At 39.5% G+C, this 22,552-nt stretch overlaps 1 protein-coding gene across 1 annotated transcript in view; it reads left to right on the forward strand.

Moving 5' to 3' along the window:
* Window positions 1–22,552, forward strand: part of LOC139468155 (RNA polymerase I-specific transcription initiation factor RRN3-like) — a 346,794-nt gene that overhangs the window by 224,229 nt on the left and 100,013 nt on the right. Inside the window, exon 11 of the mRNA XM_071249934.1 lies at window positions 20,312–20,442. Coding sequence (XP_071106035.1) covers window positions 20,312–20,442 — 131 coding nt within the window. The remainder of the gene's footprint in view (window positions 1–20,311; window positions 20,443–22,552) is intronic.

Raw genomic sequence — 22,552 nt, forward strand, 5'->3', positions numbered from 1 at the left:
TAAAACACCGTCAAGTCGGTCCAGTCGCCCAAAGTCGAGAAATGTTCACGAAATTGGAGCCACCAACCAGCAACCACCAATAGAATCAGATTTCTTCGTAGATGTGTTGGATTCTGAACCGATTCAAGATTCACAAACAAAATCATGGGTAATGAATCTTGACATTAATGGAACACAAGTAACCCTCAAGCTAGATAGCGAGCAGATATGAACATTGAACAGAAGGATGATAAATCATTCAGAAACATTCGCACGAACGCACCACTTGTTAAAGTGTGGTGTTCTGGACAGCACGTGGCGCACGGGCTGCATGCGCAAATGTGTGCGGCGGGGAACTCTGTCCCTAGCCTTGTCACTTGTACAGTCATGCTTGGTAGAGAGCAGCCATGTAGACGGTGGCTGCCTCTGACAGTGTCAAATCAGGGCACAATGGTCGGAATTAAAGTCAAATGAGGACTTTAATATAACCAAATAAGGGTTTTTTCGTAGTCAAATAAGGACTGAAATATAGTCAAATAAGGACTGAAATATAGTCAAATAAGGACAAATCGTAGTAAATAGTTATTTTAGAAATTGTTTCTGAAATCGTGGGTCAGTTCAAGTATGGTGTAAATTTGTGTTTTACTTATTAAACAGACGTTAACTTTAAGTTTTGTTGAGTTATAATTTTAGACTTCCACTGCGTATCAAAATGGAAGCAGAGCGTGGTTACCATACCAATAGTTGAAAAATCACATGTTGATGTGATTTGAACAGACAGTTTAGTTTCATTGTACATAGTTTCGATATAGCATAGTCAACTGGAAATTGGTTGTATGATAAAGCACAGGTGGTAATTTGTAGTGTTTATCCAACAACCGTTACCATAGTATTTATACACTGTATGTTTAACCGTGTACATTAGCGTTGGGTATTATGTTGAATTTGTATCAGAAAACTTGATCACGTGTTAGCTTACAAACATGTCCCATACTAGTGTAATCTCTCTCATAAAGGGGAAAATGGACAAAACGGAGCTTACACTTGATACAATTGCAGACATACCTCTGCCTGAGTCTGATGGTATTTCAAACAAAACAGATTATGAATCTACAATGAACTCTCTGAAGAGAAAAAAAATGATAGTTAAATCAGCTTTCACAAAATCAAAAAATGCTTTGGAGAAGCTAGTTGATCAAGGAGATATTCCATCACGAATGGAAGTTCGGGAAGCTATAGACAAATTAAACAGTTGCCAGCTAAAGGCTTTAGAAGTTATTGTGAACCTGTCAGAACTGTTTGAAGCTGTTGGTGATAAAAACAACATGGTCAAGGTCACACAGGAAGGTGAATTATTAGAAGAGGTAGGTACTAAAGCTCAAGACGATGCACAGGACTATCTCAGAAATAGGTCTGATGCTATTTCCAAATATTGTCTGTCACAAATGTTTAATTCTGAAAAGAAGGTAGAAGTGAAAGATGTTCCTGTAAAAAACGCTTATTGTCATACGAAATCAGTCGGTGGGCAATCAGGTTATCAAGTAGAACCACATCATGAACCAGTTCAGATGGTGAGGCAGCATTCAGATAGTTGTTACAATCGTAGGGCACCTACACTTTCACACAGTTATGATATTGGTAAAGACATGTGGAAACAGTTGAAGCGTGTGTCCATCCCTGTCTTTACTGGAGATGTCAAATCATATGAAGCCTGGAAGGCTGCATTTATTGCTTGTATAGACAAAGCACCTGCCACACCAGAATATAAGTTGCTTCAGTTGCGCCAGTATGTTAGTGGTGATGCAATGAAGGTCATTCAAGACTTAGGTCACAGCGCAGCAGCCTATGGTGTAGCTCTTGAGAGACTGGAACGTAAATTTGGAGGAGTGAGACGTCATATTGCTCTCCAATTGGAAGATATTTCATCCTTCAAGCCAGTGCGACCTGGTAATGCAAAGGACTTTGAACGGTTTGCTGATATGCTGGATGTTGTGGTTGTAAACCTAAGGGAGTCTGATAGGTTAGAAGAGTTAGGCAATGGATCTTTGTATGTACAGATTCTGAAGAAAATGACGGAATCCATGATCAGTCAATACCAAAGATGGATATTTGAAACTCAACGACAGGAGTCCGTTGAAGCATTGCGTGAATGGGTTTTAATGGAAGCAGAATTCCAGATCATTGCTTCAGAAACCATCAATGGGTTAGCTGTTAAAGGAAAGACAATATACCATAAAGGTCAAAACAAATCCGGGTCGTACTTTGGTAACAAACAGTCTGAAAGAGATCACAGATGTCAGTTGTGTCACATGGACAACCATGACATTGTGACATGTAGGAAGTTTAAATCGATGACAGTTCCCAGGATATGGGAAACTGTCAAGCAGTTAAACCTTTGCTTCCGTTGTTTTGGTTTCAGTCACTATGGCAGAACCTGTAGACGCAACACCAAGTGTGGTATTGATAACTGTCCTGCATTACATAATCAATTACTTCATTCAAAAAGAAGTGTAGCTTATAGTAACAGTGACAATACTCAAACATCACTGCAATTTGAAACGAGTTCAGAACATGAAGTTCCAAAGGTCACAACAATGTCGTCCACAAAATCTGATAAGTCTACGCTCCTTTCACTTCGGACTGTACCTGTTGATATTAAAAATGGACCAAACAGAATTGTTGTAAATGCATTGTTGGACGATGCAAGTACACAAACCTACATTAATGAAGATGTAGCTTCACAGTTGGGGTTAGTAGGTAAAAGGCAAGATGTCTCTGTCAGTGTCCTAAATGGACAAAGTGAGAAATTTCAGACCACAGCTGTTCGATTTGGTCTTGAAAGTATGAAAGGTGAAAGCCCCTCACATTGTAGATTTACTCATTGGAATGGATTACCTGGAATTACATCGATCTTATGAGGATGTTCCAGGTTGTGATGGAGAACCAATAGCCAGACTCACTCCTCTTGGTTGGACATGTGTTGGATGTATTCCTGGAGATTCGGGACATCAGAGATCTTATAGCACTTACTTCTCAAATGACAAAGAGCTTGAACTAAACTATATGCTTCACAAGTTTTGGGAAGTAGAAGAGTTTCAGTCATCAGAACCAGTCTTGACAAAGCAAGATGAATCGATTGTTGAGTTTGTGCAACAATCTGTCACTTATGACAATGGACAATACCAGATAGGTATACCTTGGAAGGCAGATTTCAAGTGTCTTCCTGACAATTACAACGTGGCCTATAAACGCCTCTGTAATACAGAGAAGAAGTTGTCAAAAGACAAAGCTGTAGCTGAAGCATATGATCAGACTATTTCAGACTACCTTGCAAAGGGTTATATTCGGATTGTAACTGCAAATGAAGATACCTCTTGCAGTCAGTGGCTCTTACCACACTTTCCTGTAGTACGGCCAGATAGAAGTACAACCAAAATCAGGGTTGTTTTTGATGCTTCAGCGAAATGTCAGGGTATATCATTGAATGATATCATACACCAGGGACCAAAACTTCAGGGTGATTTGTTTCAGATACTTCTTCGATTCCGCAAATACAAAATAGCTTTGGTTTGTGACATTGCTGAAATGTATTTACAAAAAGGAATTCCATCCAATGACCGTTCATACTTTAAGTTCTTGTGGAGATCATTAAAACAATCAGAAATACCACAGATATATGAATTCCAGAGAGTGGTCTTTGGCATGAATGCTTCTCCTTTTCTGGCACAATACATTTCTAGGGAAAATGCAAGGAGGTTTGAGCATCTCTTCCCAAAAGCTGCAAACACTGTTTGTAAATCCACGTACATGGACGATGGTATGGATTCTGTTCCAGAAGTGGATGATGGTATCGAATTGTACAAACAACTTACAGCCTTGTGGGGAAAAGCGGGAATGCGATCCAGGAAATGGTTATCAAATTCTCCAGAGGTCCTCAGACACATACCAGTTGAAGATAGAGCATCCGAGGTCAACTTGATACAGGATGAGTTACCGTCTGCAAAAACACTAGGTCTTGTCTGGCTAGCTCAAGATGATGATTTCTGCTTTCACAGTCCTAGGGTGGGAGATAACTTGATACTTACCAAGAGAGGGTTTCTTAGAGAGATAGCAAAATTGTTTGATCCCCTTGGTTTTCTTGCTCCATTTCACATCAGGGCAAAAATTACAATGCAGAAACTGTGGTTGTCAGGTATGGACTGGGATGAAGTGGTTGAACATGATCTCAAAAAGGAAGCATCACAATGGCTCACAGAGAGAAGTCAGTTAGATGGATTACGGTTTCCCAGGTGTTTGAATCTTGATGACAGAACAACAAAACTACATGTATTTGTTGATGCATCTGAGGATGCATATGGTGCAGTCTTATATTCTGTCAATACTAATGAAAACGGTGACAATTCAAGCCAGCTGGTAGCAGCTAAAAGTCGGGTTGCTCCTTTGAAGTGTGTAACCATCCCTCGACTTGAGTTAATGGCTTCTGTGGTAGGAGTTCGGTTGATGTTGGATGTTTCGCATGCCCTTGAAATTAGTAGTTCCAATTCAGTACTATGGACTGATAGTCTTAATGTGCTGTGTTGGATCAAAAATCACAGCCGTTATTTCAAGTCATTTGTAGCCAACCGTATTGCTTTCATACAGGAGCATACTGATACCTCTCAGTGGAAGCATGTTCCATCAGAACTAAATGCTGCAGATATTATCACCAGAGGAACATCAGTTCAGAAATTGTCCACTGCATCTTGGAAAAATGGACCAGAATTTCTGCAGTGTGATGAAAGCAAATGGCCTGAACAAACTGTGAATTTCAGGACATCGCATGAATCTGAAATGAAAAAGAAAGATACAAAACAATCTGTATCCCTTGTCACATTTGCTGATTTAGTTTGGTTACTGGAACCTTCAAGATTTTCCGACTGGAAAAGGCTTACACACAGTACAGCATGGGTGTACAGATTTATCAACAATGCTTCTGTTAAATCAGATGAAAGACAGCTGGGTTGCTTAACCACAGAAGAAATTGCTGATGCTGAAAAGCACATCATTTGTAATGCACAAAAAGATGCATTCTCAAAAGATTATTTGGCGATAGCAAATGGAAAGCATGTTTCCAAAGGTAGCAAACTCATTAATCTTCATCCTGTTCTGGATGATGATGGTCTCCTTAGGTCTGGTGGTAGACTTAAACATGCAGATTATTTGCCTTTCAACACAAAATTCCCAATTATTCTGCCTAGAAAACACTGGGTAACGAAGCTGATTGTCAAGAAGCATCATGAAGATGGCAATCATGTTCTTGGAACAAACCAAGTGCTTGCTGTTTTATCCTCTCGTTTTTGGATAATTGCCGGTCGTGAAGAGATTCGTGAATGGGAACGAGAGTGTTCACTTTGTCGTCGACAAAAGGCAAAGCCAGCAGCTCAAATAATGGCGCCACTTCCAAAGATTCGTTTGAGGTACTCTCTTAGAGCTTTTGAGCAGGCAGGTGTTGACTATGCTGGGCCATTTCTAACGATTCAGGGACGTGGAAAATCCAGACAAAAACGTTATTTGTGCCTCTTCACTTGCTTAACAACCCGAGCAGTACATTTGGAGATGTCATATGCTCTAGACAGTGATTCGTTTCTTAACGCATTCTACAGAATGGCGAGCAGACGAGGGCTACCCAAGGAAATCCTATCGGATAATGGCAATAGTTTTGTTCGAGCTACAAATGAGCTGAAACAACTTGTTGCTAAACTAGATACAGTTACTGTGAAGTCATCTCTGGCGAACAGAGGTGTGATCTGGAAATTTAATCCTCCTCATGAATCAATGGTTCGGGCTGCGAAGCGAGCAATATATGCCATTCTTGGATCTGGAGATATAACAGATGAGGAATTAATGACATCCTTTGTTGGTGCTGAAGGACTTATAAATTCTCGCCCTTTGACATATCAAAGTGCTCACCCAAATGATGAAGTGCCTTTAACGCCAAACCATTTTCTACATGGTCAAATGGGTGGAATCCTTGCTCCAGATTCTGTAGATGTTACTCCTTTTAATCCAAGAAGAAGATGGAGAAGAGTACAGGAACTTGTACGTCATGTCTGGAAACGCTGGATGAAGGAATGGTTGCCTTCACTTCAGACAAGAAAAAAATGGTTTTCACCCAGCCGGGATCTACAAGTGGATGACGTGGCTATCATCATATCACCAGAAGCACCTCGGGGAAGCTGGAAGCTCGGGATCATCACGAGGACATATCCAGGCACAGATGGTCATGTGAGAGTTGTGGACATTAAAACAGACAAAACTATACTAACGAGACCAGTCACAAAAGTTTGTCCTCTGGAATGGACACAAGGCGACAGACGGGAACAAAAGACAGAAAAGGGTGAAGAGGATGGGACGAACAGAAGAGGATGAAGAAATCAAAAGAAAACAGATATAGAAGAGGAACAAGGACACACGTGAGTGAAAAGGACATTCTGATTACTGACATTTACAGGAAAATGTTTGTGTTTCTCAAGGACTTCAGATTACATTTGTGATCGTGCGATTAAAAGTGTTTCTTTTTCAGGATGAACTTTAATTGAACTTTGAATTGTTTATTTTTCAGAAAATTGAACATTAACGTGTGATTGTTGTCAATGTTTATTGCTTGAAAATTGTGTTATGATGATTATTGTAGAATTATGATAGACATTGGACTATCATAGTGGGGGGAAATGAACAGAAGGATGACAAATCATTCAGAAACATTCGCGCGAACGCACCACTTGTTAAAGTGTGGTGTTCTGGACAGCACGTGGCGCACGGGCTGCATGCGCAAATGTGTGCGGCGGGGAACTCTGTCCCTAGCCTTGTCACTTGTACAGTCATGCTTGGTAGAGAGCAGCCATGTAGACGGTGGCTGCCTCTGACAGTGTCAAATCAGGGCACAATGGTCGGAATTAAAGTCAAATGAGGACTTTAATAAAACCAAATAAGAGTTTTTTCGTAGTCAAATAAGGACTGAAATATAGTCAAATAAGGACTGAAATATAGTCAAATAAGGACAAATCGTAGTAAATAGTTATTTTAGAAATTGTTTCTGAAATCGTGGGTCAGTTCAAATATGGTGTAAATTTGTGTTTTACTTATTAAACAGACATTAACTTTAAGTTTTGTTGAGTTATAATTTTAGACTTCCACTGCGTATCAAACATCATGGATTATTATTATCCACAGTGGAGCAAACTGCAATACCAGCCACCCCTTGAACCTGCAAAGGTGAACCTTAAAGCGTATGGCGGAACTAACGTACCTGTAAAGCGACAATCACTTACAAAGGCAAGCCCTACAACAATAGATCAATCCTGGGAGTCCAAGACTGTGAATGATTGAACCTCATCCGCCGTGTCTACGAAATCAACATAGATCAAGTCATCAAAAGTGAATCTTCATTCAGTTCATCAGATATTCTATCAGAATATGAAGATGTTTTCATCGGACTAGGCTGTCTACCAGGTGAACATACCATTACAGTTGACAATAACGTCAAACCAGTAATAGAAGCATGTCGAAAAGTTCCCTTCGCACTACATGAACAGCTAAAAGAAATGCTTGACAGGATGATATCTCTTGGAGTCATCACAGAGGTGACCGAGCCCACTGAATGGGTCAGTTCAATGGTGATCATGCACAAGAAACAGGGCAAGCTCAGGATTTGCCTTGACCCGAGAAATCTCAATAGGGCAATCCAGCGAGAACACTACAAACTTCCAACTCGAGAAGAGGTGATGTCACAGTTTGCTGGTGCTCAAGTCTTTAGCAAACTTGAGGCTTCTTCAGGCTTTTGGCAAATGAAGCTTGATCACAAAAGTTCTCTACTGACAACGTTCAACACTCCTTTTGGGAGATATTGATATCTTCATCTTCCATTTGGTATATCCAGTGCACCATCCACCAGCTCTTTGAACACATACAGGGGACTGACACAAGTATGGATGATATGATCATGTGGGGTAATGACAAGTCACAACATGATAAGAGACTGAGAATGGTCCTTGAGAAGTGTAGAAATGTTGGGCTGAAATTGAACAGAGATAAATGCGAGATAGAAGTATCTGAACTAACCTTCCTGGGAGATCGTCTTACAACTGATGGCCTGAAAGCAGACCCTAACAAAGTCAAAGCCATCATGGATCTGAAGAAACCCACTGACAAGAGGGAGCTTCAACAGTTCATGGGTATGGTGAACTACCTCTGAAGATACATACGTGATCTATCGGCAAAGTCAGCTCCACTGAGACAGTTGTTGGAAAAGAATGTTCAGTGGTCATGGTCACATCCTCAAGACAAGGCGTGGACTGAACTCCGAACCTTGATCTCTCAACAACAAGTTCTCAGATTCTACGACTCAACAAAGCCCCTTGAAAGTTTCAACAGATGCATCACAAAACGGTCTGGGTGCAGTACTACTTCAACAGCACAGAGACACCTGGTGTCCAGTAGCCTATGGTTCACTAGCTATGACCTCAGCCAAAACTCAATATGCTCAAATCAAGAAGGAAGCTCTTGGAATACGCTTTCATCAGTATGTTTATGGCAGGACTTTTATAGCTGAAACCGACCATAAACCACTAGTACCGATCTTCAAAAAGGCACTGAATGACTGTCCACCCAGAATTCAACGATTTAGACTTTGTCTACAGAAGTATGACATGGATGTCACATATACACCAGGCAAAGAAATTTACACAGCAGATGCGTTATCTCACAACTTTCCCAAAGAGGGTGAAATTACAAGTTCAACTGAAGCAGAAGTGGAGATGTATGTAGACAGTGTGATGTCAAATCTACAAATATCAACTGATCGACTCGCACAAATCAGAGATGAGATCAAGAACGACACTGAAATGACAACACTCAGCAATGTCATTCTCACAGGTTGGCCCAATGAGCGTGCTGATTGTCTGCAGATTCTCACTGTTGGAATTATAGAGATGAACTCTCTATCATCAATGGTGTTATCTTTAAAGGTAACAGAGTCATCGTTCCAATCCATCTTCATCAAACAATGCTTCAGAAGATACATACAGGTCGCCTTGGTCAAGAAAAGTGCAAGCAACGTGCTAGAGAGGTACTATTCTGGCCAAGAATGAACCATGAGATAGACATTATGGTAAGCAGCTGTGACACATGCCTGACACATTGACAGCGGCAGAGAGCCGAACCTATGATTTTCCTTCCAGTAGCAACAAGGCCATGAGAACAAGTATCGACAGACTTAAATATTTGAGTTATCGTCAAAAGACTACATAGTCATCGTCGACTCATATTCAAACTACCCTGAAGTGATTGCGTTGTCAAGTCAAACAAGTCAAGCCGTCACCAAAGCTCAAAAATCAACATTCGCGATGCATGGTATACCTGATGAGCTTTAAAGCGATAATGCACCATGTTTTGCCAGTGCAGAATTTGCTAAGTTTGCAAATACTTGGCAATTCAAACACATCACATCAAGCCCAAGGTACCCTCAGTCAAATGGGTTGGCTGAGAGAACAGTACAGAATGTAAAAAACATCATAAAAAAGCGGAGGAGAACCTCATCTTGGGATCTTGCATATCGCAGTACACTGCTGGATGGCGGATTCTCACCATCACAGTTACTGATGAATTGTTGACTAAGATCAAACCTCCCTCTGAAATCATCAATATTACAAATGAAAACTCCAGACCAACAAGCAGTAGCAGCACATAAGTATGAAGCCCGAGAAAAACAGAAACACTACTTTGACAAGAATGCTGAAATAGCTCCTCTGCCTCAACTCCAACCAGGTAACAATGTCAGAGTACACAATGAGACTACAAACAACTGGAAAACCAAGGGAGAAGTAATCCAGGAAGTAGCACCAAGTTCATACTTGGTGAAAACAGATTCTGGTGGAATCATCAGAAGACATCGCAGAGATCTGCTACTCCCCAAGCAGAAAGTCAACGAGCAGCCACAACAGTCTACAACAGCTCCGATGCAACAACAGCAACAGCAAGTTAACAACACTGAAAACCCTGGTAATCGCAAAAAATTATTTTCAAGTGATGAAAGTAGGTAATTCTTATGAAATCTCTACCTCTTTTACATCTCTGCCATAAATCCTGTATTTTAGCTTCAATCACTCAAACTTAATTTTCAGATTTTCAAAAGACGTCCTTTTCACTGTCAATTACACACAACTAGTAACCAGGTAGTCTCTTAACTAACCAAGCCATGGCAGCAACATCACTTCTTTCCTGTGTGTGCTAGAGTAAACACCAATTATGATAGTAGTAACTTGGTAGTAATTCTGGCACTTGGTAGTAAGTCATTAAGAAAGATCTGGCAAAGATGAATTCCCGGTCATGAAACCACAGGGGAATGCCATTTGTCCATTCTTCATACACGGCCGTAGGGCTTTCTTCAGATGACCAGCAAGCTGAGCCATACAGCCAGCCAGCCGACCACCCAGCTGACCAGCCATTCAACCAGCCGGGTATAAGCCAGCAGGCGACAATACCGTATAGGATCCGCAGGGTATCCAAGGACCAGCTGTCCACGCCAAGCAAGCCATCGAGCAGCCAACCAGCCAGCTTAAGACACTGTACAGTGGTTACGTGGACTCCATGGGCCTGCCTTTCATGGCAACCCAGCCAACCGACAAGTCGTCCAGCCAGCCAGCCGTTAAGACACAGTAGGTCGTTGCATGGACTCCTTGGGCCAGCCGCCCATGGCTACCCAGCCAACTGACCAATCATCCAGCTCAAGCATGATGAATGATGACCTTTACCTCCATTAAGGCAGAAGTTATACAGGACAAGGCTCCACTTCCGGAGTTCCCAAGTATGGACGAAGATTTCTAACCAGACCAAGAGGTTGATAACAACACAACCTATATCATCTACCACAACGTTCAACGGAAAATTGGGACATGTGATAGAGGAAGTGAGACAAGACACTGCAGAACGATTCGTCCATCCTCAGAAGCTTCCCCGGGACTACAAATCTTCATCTTCCAAACAGGCTACTTAGAAGAAGTTTGTCCCCTCTGGGAAGGATTCATTCCAACCGAGTCGGGGGTACTACAAGCGACAATCTTCTCAGGATTCATTTCCATTGCCTCCATGATTTTACATAAGTTTGAGGTAAGGGAGATGGGTCTATAAGAATTAGCTTCGTCTGCTGGTTTACTTGGCTTTGGTATTGGGATGACCAATGCTGCTTTCCATGAAGTAGGAACTTGACCGTTTTGTTAGACGAGATTGTAAAGTTTTAGTAGTGATTCCAGAAGAATTTGGGGCAGCTGTTAAATTATTTGGTTTGAGGTTAGGTCTAGTCCGGGGGCTGTTCCTTGCTTTTGATTATTTAGTACATGGAGTAGTTCCGCCATTGCGTATGGGTGGTTTATTTCTAGGTTATGGTCCTCAGGTAATTTGGAAAATATATTTTCATTTTGTAATTCCTTATTGAATTTGCTATTGCTACTAATGGCTGAGAAATGGTTTGCTAGATTATTTGCTTTCTGCTTCAGATTTGACGAGTGATTTATGTTTGGTGTTTATGTTTATTTTTTAAATTCTTTTGTTCCGTTTGATGCCACGGATGACATGAATTTTGCACCAAACTGTTCTTGTGTCCATGTGAAAATTTATGTCTTCGCAGATTTTTTTGCAGTTTTAACAAGGTTTTGTACTTGATAATTTAGTTGGTGTTATATCTTTAAGTGCGTGTAGTCTTGTTTAGCTTGATTAAATGCGCTTTTGCATTTTTCTGGTCCTTTTAATTTTCTCAGTCCACCAAAGTACCATGGTTTTGCCTATTTCTGGCGCTCTGAAGGGTATTGTTTTTTTTGCTATGTTTATGATGCATTCTGTTTAGTTTTGGCAGTATTTTTCGGGTCTTTATTTTCGTGGTCCGCTGAGTTAACCTGGTTGCATAAAGATTTGAAATTGTGCCAGTCAGCCTTGTTGTAGAATTTTGGTTCTTGGGATTCATTTGGGGTTTGGATGTTTATGTTTCTTATCGTTATTTGTATTGGAAAGGGGTCGCTGTAGAGTGGCTCCTCATGCACTTCCCACAAGGTGCTTTGGGCGAGATCCAGGGTACAGATTGTTAGGTCTATAGCCGACATATTTTGGTGTGTTTTTTTTGTCATGCTTAGTTGGTTGGTTGTTATTTAATATCATTAGTTTTTTTTGTTTCATCCAGTCAGCAATGAGTTTACCGTTTTGGTCTATTTTATCTGTGATACCCCAGGAAGGGTGGTGGGCATTGAAGTCCCCCAGGAAGATAATTGATTTTTGGCCTTTTTGACTGAGGGATTCTAAGTCTTTAGTTGTGTAGTGGATTGCTGTTGTGTTTGTTGGTTTTGGTAGTTGTCATGGCAGCTGCGAAATTTGGTTGTTGTGCCTGTTTGTGTCCTGCAGTTGTTGCCCTGGTAGCTATGGAGGTATGGGTGCTGTTGCTATGTTGCTACCCTCTCGGCTTGTTTTGCCTGCGGGTGTTGGTGTTGTGGCATTTTTTTGTATGGAGAACTCTGCCGATGAAGATAGGTGCATTTTCAGTTGGTAGGTCCCAAACAGAGTTTAAGTGTTTTAGATGTTGTTTGTGAGTTTTGGTAGTGGCTGGGGAGCAGTGGTTTGGATGTGGGTGTTGCGGGTTTTCTTGTTTATAGTTTTGCTGTGTCAATGTTTATGTTTTTGTTTTTGTTGGCCTGTTGTGTGAGAGTGTGTCTGTGGGGGCAATGATTTTCATGTTGTTTATTTCTATGTACATTGGAAGGTTGTGTGGTTATATTTTAGACATTTGGTACATTGTTTAACAGGTTTTATGTAAAGTGTGACCTCGTGTATGATGAGCGCCAAAAGAAATTGTTTGGGGGGAGTTTGGAAAATTTTCCGATTTTTTTTAAAGTTGATTATTACCGTAGGGATGGGAAGGATCTTTCCGTTTCCAGTTGTTATTCTGCGTGTGTTGATTATTTTGGGTTGCATGTTACTCGTGTTTGCTTCTTTTGTGTATAGTGTGAGGTGTCTCTAGGGCTAACTCTTATGATGCTTCGAGTGAATTGTTGCCAGAAAGGGATTTCAGATGTTTAGTTTACTTAAAAAATTTGCTCTAGTTTTTCAGCTGCTCTGAATGTGTCTTGATTAGGGAAAATGATTTGGAATCCTTTATTTTGGAGTTGTATGTTACAATTATTTTATTTGTGGACTAAGCTGCTGATAGAATTTTTAGCTGGTACAGTTGAAAAGAAGAAGAAGGCATAAGTAGTTATGAAGTTTATGGGGAATAGGGGGTGGTATTGAAATTGTGTTTCTTAGTTGTTGTTTCTTGTGGGGTTGGTAATGTAGGTTTGGGTTGGGCGTGAGTGGCCTTTAGGAAGTTTAATCCATAGCCTGCTTAACATTTTGCTTCTGTATGTATTTAACAAAAATTATAACAATAAAGGGAATACTATTAGTATTATACACAATGGGGTGTGCCCTATGGTTAATGAATGACTAGACAATCCTGTTGAACTGGCACAAATCTTGTTGACATATTTGCTTGAAAAGAGATTATGATATCACAATAGACAATTGCATTTTCCTCCTCCAAGAATAAATCTATCCATGTTGCTTTTGTTCAAAGATCATCTCAGAAAACGCAGACAGATATTGAAATTTAATGATCAGTAGCTTGACAAGTTGACAACGTGTTCAATCTGACCAGGCTTAGTTATGATGCAGGTTTTCTGAGTGTTTGGCGCAATTTTGGTTACAAAATATGCCAAAGAAATATAAAGTGCATTTATCCTGATGCAACATTTCAATAACATTTATGGTTTTTTTTTGTCTGCGGTAGTCAGTTGACAGTCCAATTACTTCGCTCCTTAAATTTCCAAGAAATGTTCATGTTATTCCATGCCAAGAAATATATACTGTATTTGGAAGTACTATTACGTTTTACTACAATTTTTTAATGAAATGAGTCTCGTTGTCATTGTTGACCTTTCTGATCTTGACATCAATCTCATTGGTGGACTAGTACTGTTGTCTTCAAATTAGATTGCCGATCTGGGAGGCTAGCAAACTATTAGCCAATCAATTCGTGTAAAATAATCACATGCTACATTCTTGCAAAATTTGATACAGTCCTATGTGTTGATATTTCTGTGCACACGAGTCAAAATGTCAATCAAAAGGATATTTATAAGTTTCACTTTAAACATTGGCTTTGAAACCCTAGCTATATGGAAGCCTGATTGTGTAACTCATTGTTATTTCGACTACCGAATCAACCAATCACGCATAATGTTTTTTCTGAAGACAGGTCATATTTTTCATTTCCGAGAGTCAAATGATGTAACCATGAGGTATATTGATGTTTTAACAAAGGTTCTGAAAAATCTGATAACCAATAAAGTCATGTATAAATGGACCGGCCATATGTATCTACATTTTTAAATTATGGAGGAATAAACACGCTAAGAACATGAAGACACAGTTCATTTCAGTAAGTGATGAATACTCAGCTGATATTCATTTAAAGTACAACCCTTCAGGCAAGTGTAATGACTATCCAAGTTTTCTTTACAGTTTTACACCTGCGGGTGGCTGTGATAAGGGTCACTAATCTGTGAGCCTACCAGACAGATCGGGATGTAAACTTCCCGTTCTTTGTTTTTACTCGCAAGACAATGGAGGCAAATTCTTAAAATATTGAAGAATTCTGTTTTGCGGGAGAATTAGTCCATTGTGTGGGAGACTGGAAGATTTCATAAAATTGCAGGAGTCTACCACTAAATTTGGGAGGGGTGACAGGTCTGAATGTGTACAATAGACTACAGAAAAGCTAATGATTTTGTACCTCATGAATGGAGTTTGAGGTCACTGGAATGTATTGACCTCCCCAAGTGACTGCTTGTTTTACTCAAGTCTTTAAGGAACTTCTGGTCAACTCAACTTAGACGTATTCACAGTGGCAGGTGGTGACTTCAGAGCCTATTTCTATTAGAAGAGGAATTTTCAGGGCGATTCTCTTAGTCCTTTGCTTTACTATTTGTCACTAAATCCTTTAAGCTTTTTGCTTAGCAAAGAGGAAGGTTAACCTCCCGGGATCTCCTTAGAACAGATCCCCAATGCACCTTCCTCACCTCCTTTACACAGATGACATTGTACTTATTGCCAATGGAGGATCCACTTTCAAAAAACAGATTCTCCTTGTCAAGACCTTTTCTAATGAACTTTGAACTCGACAAATGCAACATTCTTCATCTGAAATGTGGCAAGGTAGAAGAGGGAGGATCAGTCAGTTTACTTGGGGTAGGAGTTATTGACCAAACGAAAAACTTCGGGCAGAGTACAAATGTGGACTAAACAAAATCAGGAGTTCAGAGCTGAATGCTAGCAATAAGGTTAACGCCATAAATACTTATGCTGTACCTGTCCTTTCATATTCTTTTGGTGTTGTTGAGTGGACGGAACAAGAAACTCTGGGTATTGACACCCTCACACAAAGAATCATGTCAGACAATAGATCCCACCTTCTCGCTCATCCCTCAATCGCTTCTGTTTACCAGTCATAATGGGAGGGCGTGGTTTGATTAACGTGGAGGCTCTTCATGATAGAATTGTATTGTGCACTTTTGCACACATTTATTTGTCTGATGATCCTCTTGTGAAGCATGTCAAGACTCATGATGAAAACAAGGCATTCCAAAGTTTTCTTAAACAAGCCAAGTATGTGGAACATATCTCAATGTAAGTGTTGATTTTGTTGATGGTTCTGTACTGCTGGACGCTACAGAAATGAGTGTCAACCAAGCGAAGTGCCATATCAAATCGGGCCAGACTCATTTTTTCAAGGAGAGGCTATATGAACGACCACAGCATCAAGTTTATGTGCAGTGTGTTGAGAAGATCTGCAACCCTGCATGGATGAAGTCATCTGGCCTGAAAAGTTAAACAGAAGGCTTTCTGTATGCTGCTAGGGGGCACTGGTGGCCCAGTCGTCTAAGGCGCCGTGATTCGCTGTGCAGAATTGCGTCCCTTGGGCACGCCAGAAACCTATGATTGATTGATGCTTTTATTCAGGTAATGAGGCCACCGGCCCATTATACACGTGCAGAGCATGATGGCATACAAATGTGACAGAGCGCTGAATTATAAGATTTACAATGCAGTATTCAAACTGTTATAATTGGAGTTAATTATATGACACAGGTATTCCCTTGAAACTAGAATTACGTTTCTTACCAGCAAGAAATACATATTTTGCTAAATTGTTGCAAATACTTTGATTAGTAGAGCTGAATAATAAGAACATTTTCTCACGACTTGGAAACATGTGATAATAATTGGGTATGAGATTATACCGCAGATCAAGATAGAACGAACACACCATACAAAAGTGGAACTCATCTTCGATAGCACTTACAACACAGAGGGGACAGAAACGTTCATGTCTTGGTATATTAAGATATCTGCCTGTTTCAACCATAAGACGATGATTGGATCCGAGAAAATTCAAGATATTAATTCGAAATAATGTTACATCAATTAATCGAATCCAGTTATTATATGAAAATTTATCCCTTACTGCAGAGAACAATTCAAGCTTAGAACAAGATTCACAATTATTGTGCAACACTTGATTTTCAATGTCTACGCTCCTTTGCCTAAACTGATGTAAGAATAAGTCAGATCTACCAACACCCTGTTGCAGCCATACCTCTATAATTTTTAAATAATGTGACACTTTCTCATCAAGACAGATTTTACAAAGCTATTTGGTGTGTTCCTACTCAAACCCAAAGTCAATTTACAGAATTTACTGTGCACATTTTCAATGTCAGGTGATGCATGGAATCTCCAAACCTCTGATGCATAAGTCAAAATTGGTAACACTTTTACATCAAAAATTTTGAAACAGACATCTGGTGGCAGATATGAGAATTTACTTAGTCTAGACTGGAGGATTTGAATCATCTTCCAAGCTTGCTGGGCTAATGTCTTCTGAGGTAAACTCCACGAGCCAGAAGAGGATAACTGGACACCGAGATACTTATAATTCGATACTGTGGTGACATCATCATTTCCTATCCTAAATTTTTCCTGATTTCTAAGTTTTCCGCCATTTCTAAAAATGACAACTTTACTTTTATCAGTATTAATAGTAAGTTTCCATTTATCACAATATAAAGATAGTTTATCAAGTCGCTTTTGAAGACGAACAACTGACACGTCCATTAAAATAATGTCATCGGCGAACAACAAGATGAACAGTTCTAGAGTATGTAAGGTAACACCATGAGCATCACACTCCAACTCCTCGACAATGTCATTAATAAAAAATGAGAATAAAAATGGAGACAGCTGACATCCCTGTCTAACACCTGACATACAATCAAAGAAATCTGTAAGACCACAATCTAATGAAACACAAGATTTGACAGATTTATACATATTTTTAAGAACTCTAAATACTCGTCCCTTGATACCACCCTTCCATAGTTTGAAAAATAAACCATTTCTATACACAGAATCAAATGCCCCTTTTAGATCGATGAAAGCACAGTATAGTCGACCTTTTTTGTAGGAAAGATATTTACTGATCAATGTCTCAACAACAAAGAAGTTATCCGTGGTCTGAAAACCCTTTCTGAAGCCAGATTGTTCTCCAACGATACAACTTTCCTGAAACACCCAGTTATTCAACCTGTTACAGAGAATTTTTGCAAAAATCTTACCAGCTACGTCAAGGAGTGTTATAGGCCTATGGTTTTGGGGGTCGCGTGAACTACCTTTCTTAAAGATTGGAAGAATAATACCAAAGGACCACTGATCGGGGAATATACCAGAAGACAAAACTAGATTAAATAAATCCAACAGCATGTTCAGACAAACAGGTGGAGCGTTCTGAAAGAACTCGACTGATATACCTGAGAGACCTGGTGCTTTACCTGGCTTCATACTGCCTAGTGCTGATAACAACTCGTTTATACTGATAACTTCATCTAGCTCACTTTCTATATCAACAGTTCTATCAATCACTTCAGCTGAAATAGAGTTCACAAAATCATCAACAGATTTATAAAAATCAGTAAAATCTTTACATTCACGGTTTCCATGAAATACAAATTCAAAATAACTCATCCATTCATAGGAAGTAATGTCTTTTGAAATCACAAACGATTTATTTTGCAAAGTATGCCAAAATCTCTTATTGTCATTATTATTCAAATAACTTACTACTGCATCGTCGAATGCTGAATGTATCTCTGTCGATTGGTTATTCCAGTTGTCAACATACGTCGATTGATTTTCATCTTTCCATTTGTATATGGTCCTTGTTGATAAAAGACCACGGGAATTGGCACTTGATGAAGTTTTTACTTTGAGAGAAAATGCAATTGGTAGGTGAGTGGAATCAACTTGATCTCCTATTTGAAAAGATGATATCATCGGGAACGAGGTTTCAAATGTCAGTACATAGTCAATAACACTTTGACCATTGTTAGCAAAGCAAGTATGATTGTAGGTTCGAATCCCGGTTTGCCCCGATTATGTTTCTAGGTTTGTCAGCACCATACCCGTGCTCGTGGGTTTCACCGAAGTGGTAAATGTCTGAGACCTGCATCACTTCGGGCTTTCCTCCCACATTATGTTGACGCCGCGATATAACTGGAATATTGTTAAAAGCGTTAAACCCAACTCACTTACTCTGTATGCTGCTCAGGACCAGTCACTTCCCACAAGAAACTGTCAATGTGTGATTTTGCAACAAAATGTAAATATGAAATATAGATTATGCAACACATGTCAGTGGATGCCCAGCTTTGGCACTAACACAGTTATCTTAACCAACATGATGGAGTGGCTTGATCTTTTTATGACCGTCTTCGCCATGCTTGTGGTTTTGATACAGAGGTTAATCCATGGTACGACCCTGAATATGTAGAGGGCGTCATGGAAAATGATAAATACAAACTTCTTTGGAATAGGCCTGTATACAGCTTCAGACGTTTTCAGGCCAACAAACCTGATCTTGTTCTTTTTTTATAAATCCAATGAAATCATATACAGTCATGCCCTGCTTATACAGACTTCAGATATCCGGAAACCTCGGTTCCCGGACGATTTTCATTCAAAACGAAATAATTACTATATAAATTTACCTGTATATCCGAAAATTCAGTTTCTGGAACCGGACGGTCATTTTCATACACAAAACACTGAAATGCACACAAAATTGTCTCACTTATCCGGACAATACACTTCCGCTGGTGGTAATCCTTCCGCTGGTGGTAATTCTTTGATTCGTGAGAAGTCAATTAACCAAGTGACACTGAGTTACGTTTGAGACGAGCTTGTTTATTGTACATGTAATCCCCTTCGATAAATATGGCATCTGTGGAGGTCAGAGGTCAAAGTTGTGTAAGTATGGCCTGTCAACCAGGGAAACGTAAGCGACACGCAGTTACAGCATGCGAAAAAAGGGAAATTTGTCTGTTTAAAGAAAAACACCCGTCAGCAAGTTTAGAAACCATCAGTAAGCATTATAGTACTGAATTTGGACATACCATAGGAAAATCGACAATTGGTGACAGTTCAAACTTCCATGACAGACTTTTTGAAACGTGTATGAATAAAGATTGAGTGGATGTATCTGTTTGCTCTGTCATCTGTCATGAGTTGCTTAATTGAAGGGAAGTAACTCTTCCAGTAAGAAGCTGGTTTCAGTTATACGGAAATTCGTTTATACAGACGAATTGTGAAATGACGCAAGTGTCCGTATAAACGAGGCATGACTGTATATTGTTGAATTTTCTGTCCCTTTTGGCACTAATGTGATTGACAAGATTCAGGAAAAACATGGCAAATATGGAAACCTTACTTTCGAAATGTCACGCTTGCATCCCAAGTACCAAGTTGTCCGACTCCCCATTGTTCTCAGTGCCTTAGGTTTGGTACCTCCCAATCTGTTGACTGACATTGGGAGAGTACCCGGGTTTGCTACCATGAATACAGCCCTTCTGACAATCTGGGTAATGCAGTGTTGGGGAGTCTTCACTTTCCCTGAAAAGTTCTGGGTGGGTTTGACTAGGCAGCGCTTCCTGGGAAAAGTCCCATTTGCTGTCTGGGTTGCGTGTAGAGGGGGTAAGGGCCCTGAGCTGATGATCAGCCTAACCAGCCTGACTCTGCCAGGATCACCCTGTAGGCGCAAATAGCTGCAATATTGCTGATGCAGCACAGAGCCATATACTAATATTTGGTCTCTGTGCAGCTTAAAACAATATTTACTCTTCATTTACTCACCCTAACTGTGATACTAATGTTGTTTTTCCAGATGTGTGTGATTGGGACACCTGCAAGAAGTTGTACAGAGAATTACTGTTAGTGTTTGAGAGAATTGTGCTTCCAACCTGCGCCTCCAGTCACTGCCAGTTCTTTATGTTTTACATATGCAGTTTTAAACCGGTATGTATAGCTTTATATTACACACTGCTTATTTTTTTTAGCCTGCTGAGTATAACAAACAGGTCCATGTGTTTATATGATGTGATTGTAAGATGAATCACTCATGTTTTATGCTAGAAATAATCAAGCATATGATTTGCTAAAATTGAGGGTTAATGAATTTTAACTGGAAGTGCATATGACTTTCTTTTTAAGGTAGCTGGTGACACAAGCATGTCAATTAGGTTTTAAAATGTACTGCATTGGGCATATGTTTTCACAGACCAGATGTCACTTGACAGCAAGTGATGTCTTTTAGGCAAAATTGCTTATGACTTGTTTTAAAGAAGGGAGAGAAATGGGACATTCAGGTTTTAGATCATGTGTTTCGTCAACTCAGTGATCATGATATCTGGAGAATGGTCTGAAGGTCAAGGTCACGACCAGAAACCTTATTGTTCAAACATGGCATATCTATCCCTTTCCCAATTGATGCAGATTGCATGGGATATACAAAAACAGTCTCATAAGCTGTTCAATATTTCTCAATATGAACTTTGCATGTATACACAACAAGCATGCATCTAAACTGGTGCCTTTTGTTATTAAGGAATGTTTTATTTTTCACTTTTATGCCTCCCCATTTCGAACCATAACATGAAAAATTTTCAACATTTTTCTATGAAACTACACATATGCATTGCCTATCAGCTTAACTGGTCCCTTTTGCTTTTTTAATTTTTTTTTTTTTTTGTTTCCATGGAAATGATTTCAACTCGGTCTCAAATGAGAGTGCAGTTTGTTTCTGGGCCATAATTTGAATACCTTTCAATATTTTTCAAAAAAACGTGGCCTATGCATTGCTCATCAGCTTAACTGTTGCCTTTTGCTAAATTATATTTTATGTTTCCATCGAAATAGTTTCAACATGGCTTCAAACAACTATAGGCTTCGTTTCTGAACCAATAGCCTCAAACTAATGAATGTTTTTGCCTGAAACTATGCATGTGCAGTGATCACATGCTCAACTATTGCCTTTTCAAAGTTTACAATTTTTAACTTTTTGAATTTCTTGTGTTATTTCTTTGGAAAATTCTGGAGAATCTTTCTACTTGAGCATAAAGCAACTGATTGTTCATGATGGCTGCAGTGTACATCTACTTGCACAATACAGCCTCAATAGTTCAATAGTCCTATCTGCCATAAAGAGTCAACATGGCAGTGCGTGTCGTGACAATTGTCATGCAGGAAACTGGAAAATTGCATGCCCATATTCAGCAGAGGTATGTTAATTAACATTGTTTTAGAAGTCAGAACTAATGACATATTCTGAATGACAGAATCACATGCTTTACAATGATACCAAATTATCTAAATTTGATGGATTCTCCATCCAGATATCGCAGATTTAAAACTATCAAATAATGTTTTACATGATGATATTGAAGATATTACAAATGTCCTAAATGAATTTTTCACTGATCAAGCAAGAGTAAGAAACCCCGATTCTGACCTTCCATCTATTGGACCATATACAATCGACGATCCATTACTATCTGTGAATTTAAATCTAGAAGAAGTTCAAGATATTCTTCTTTCTGTAGATACAACTAAGGCAACAGGGCCAGATGGTATAGGTAACAAGTTACTCAAATTAACAGCGACTCATCTAGCTCCGATCCTGACAAAATTATTTAACTTGTCGCTCAAAAACAAAACCTTCCCGTTAGTTTGGAAACAAGCATCAGTAAATCCAATTCACAAAAAAGGCGATGTACATGAATGCTCAAACTATAGACCTGTAGCGCTTACATGTTGCTTAACCAAAATTTTTGAAAAGTGTATACTCAAATATGTGTTTAACTTTTTCAGAGAAAACGAATTGACAAATTTACAGTCGGGAATCGTGCCTGGCGATTCCACATCTTATCAACTCACTTACCTATATAATTTTATTGCTAGGGCATTAGACAAAGATAAAGAAATCAGAGCTGTTTTATGTGATGTCAGCAAAGCCTTTGATAGAGTATGGCACAAAGGGATTATTCATAAACTCAATGCTTATGGTATCCAAGGTGATCTTTTGAAATGGTTTGAAAGCTACTTAGTCCAAAAAGTAGTCATTAATGGT

This window comes from Haliotis cracherodii, unplaced genomic scaffold (assembly GCF_022045235.1).
Source record: "Haliotis cracherodii isolate W230 unplaced genomic scaffold, xgHalCrac1.p SCAF_2, whole genome shotgun sequence".
NCBI classification, from domain to species: domain Eukaryota; kingdom Metazoa; phylum Mollusca; class Gastropoda; order Lepetellida; family Haliotidae; genus Haliotis; species Haliotis cracherodii.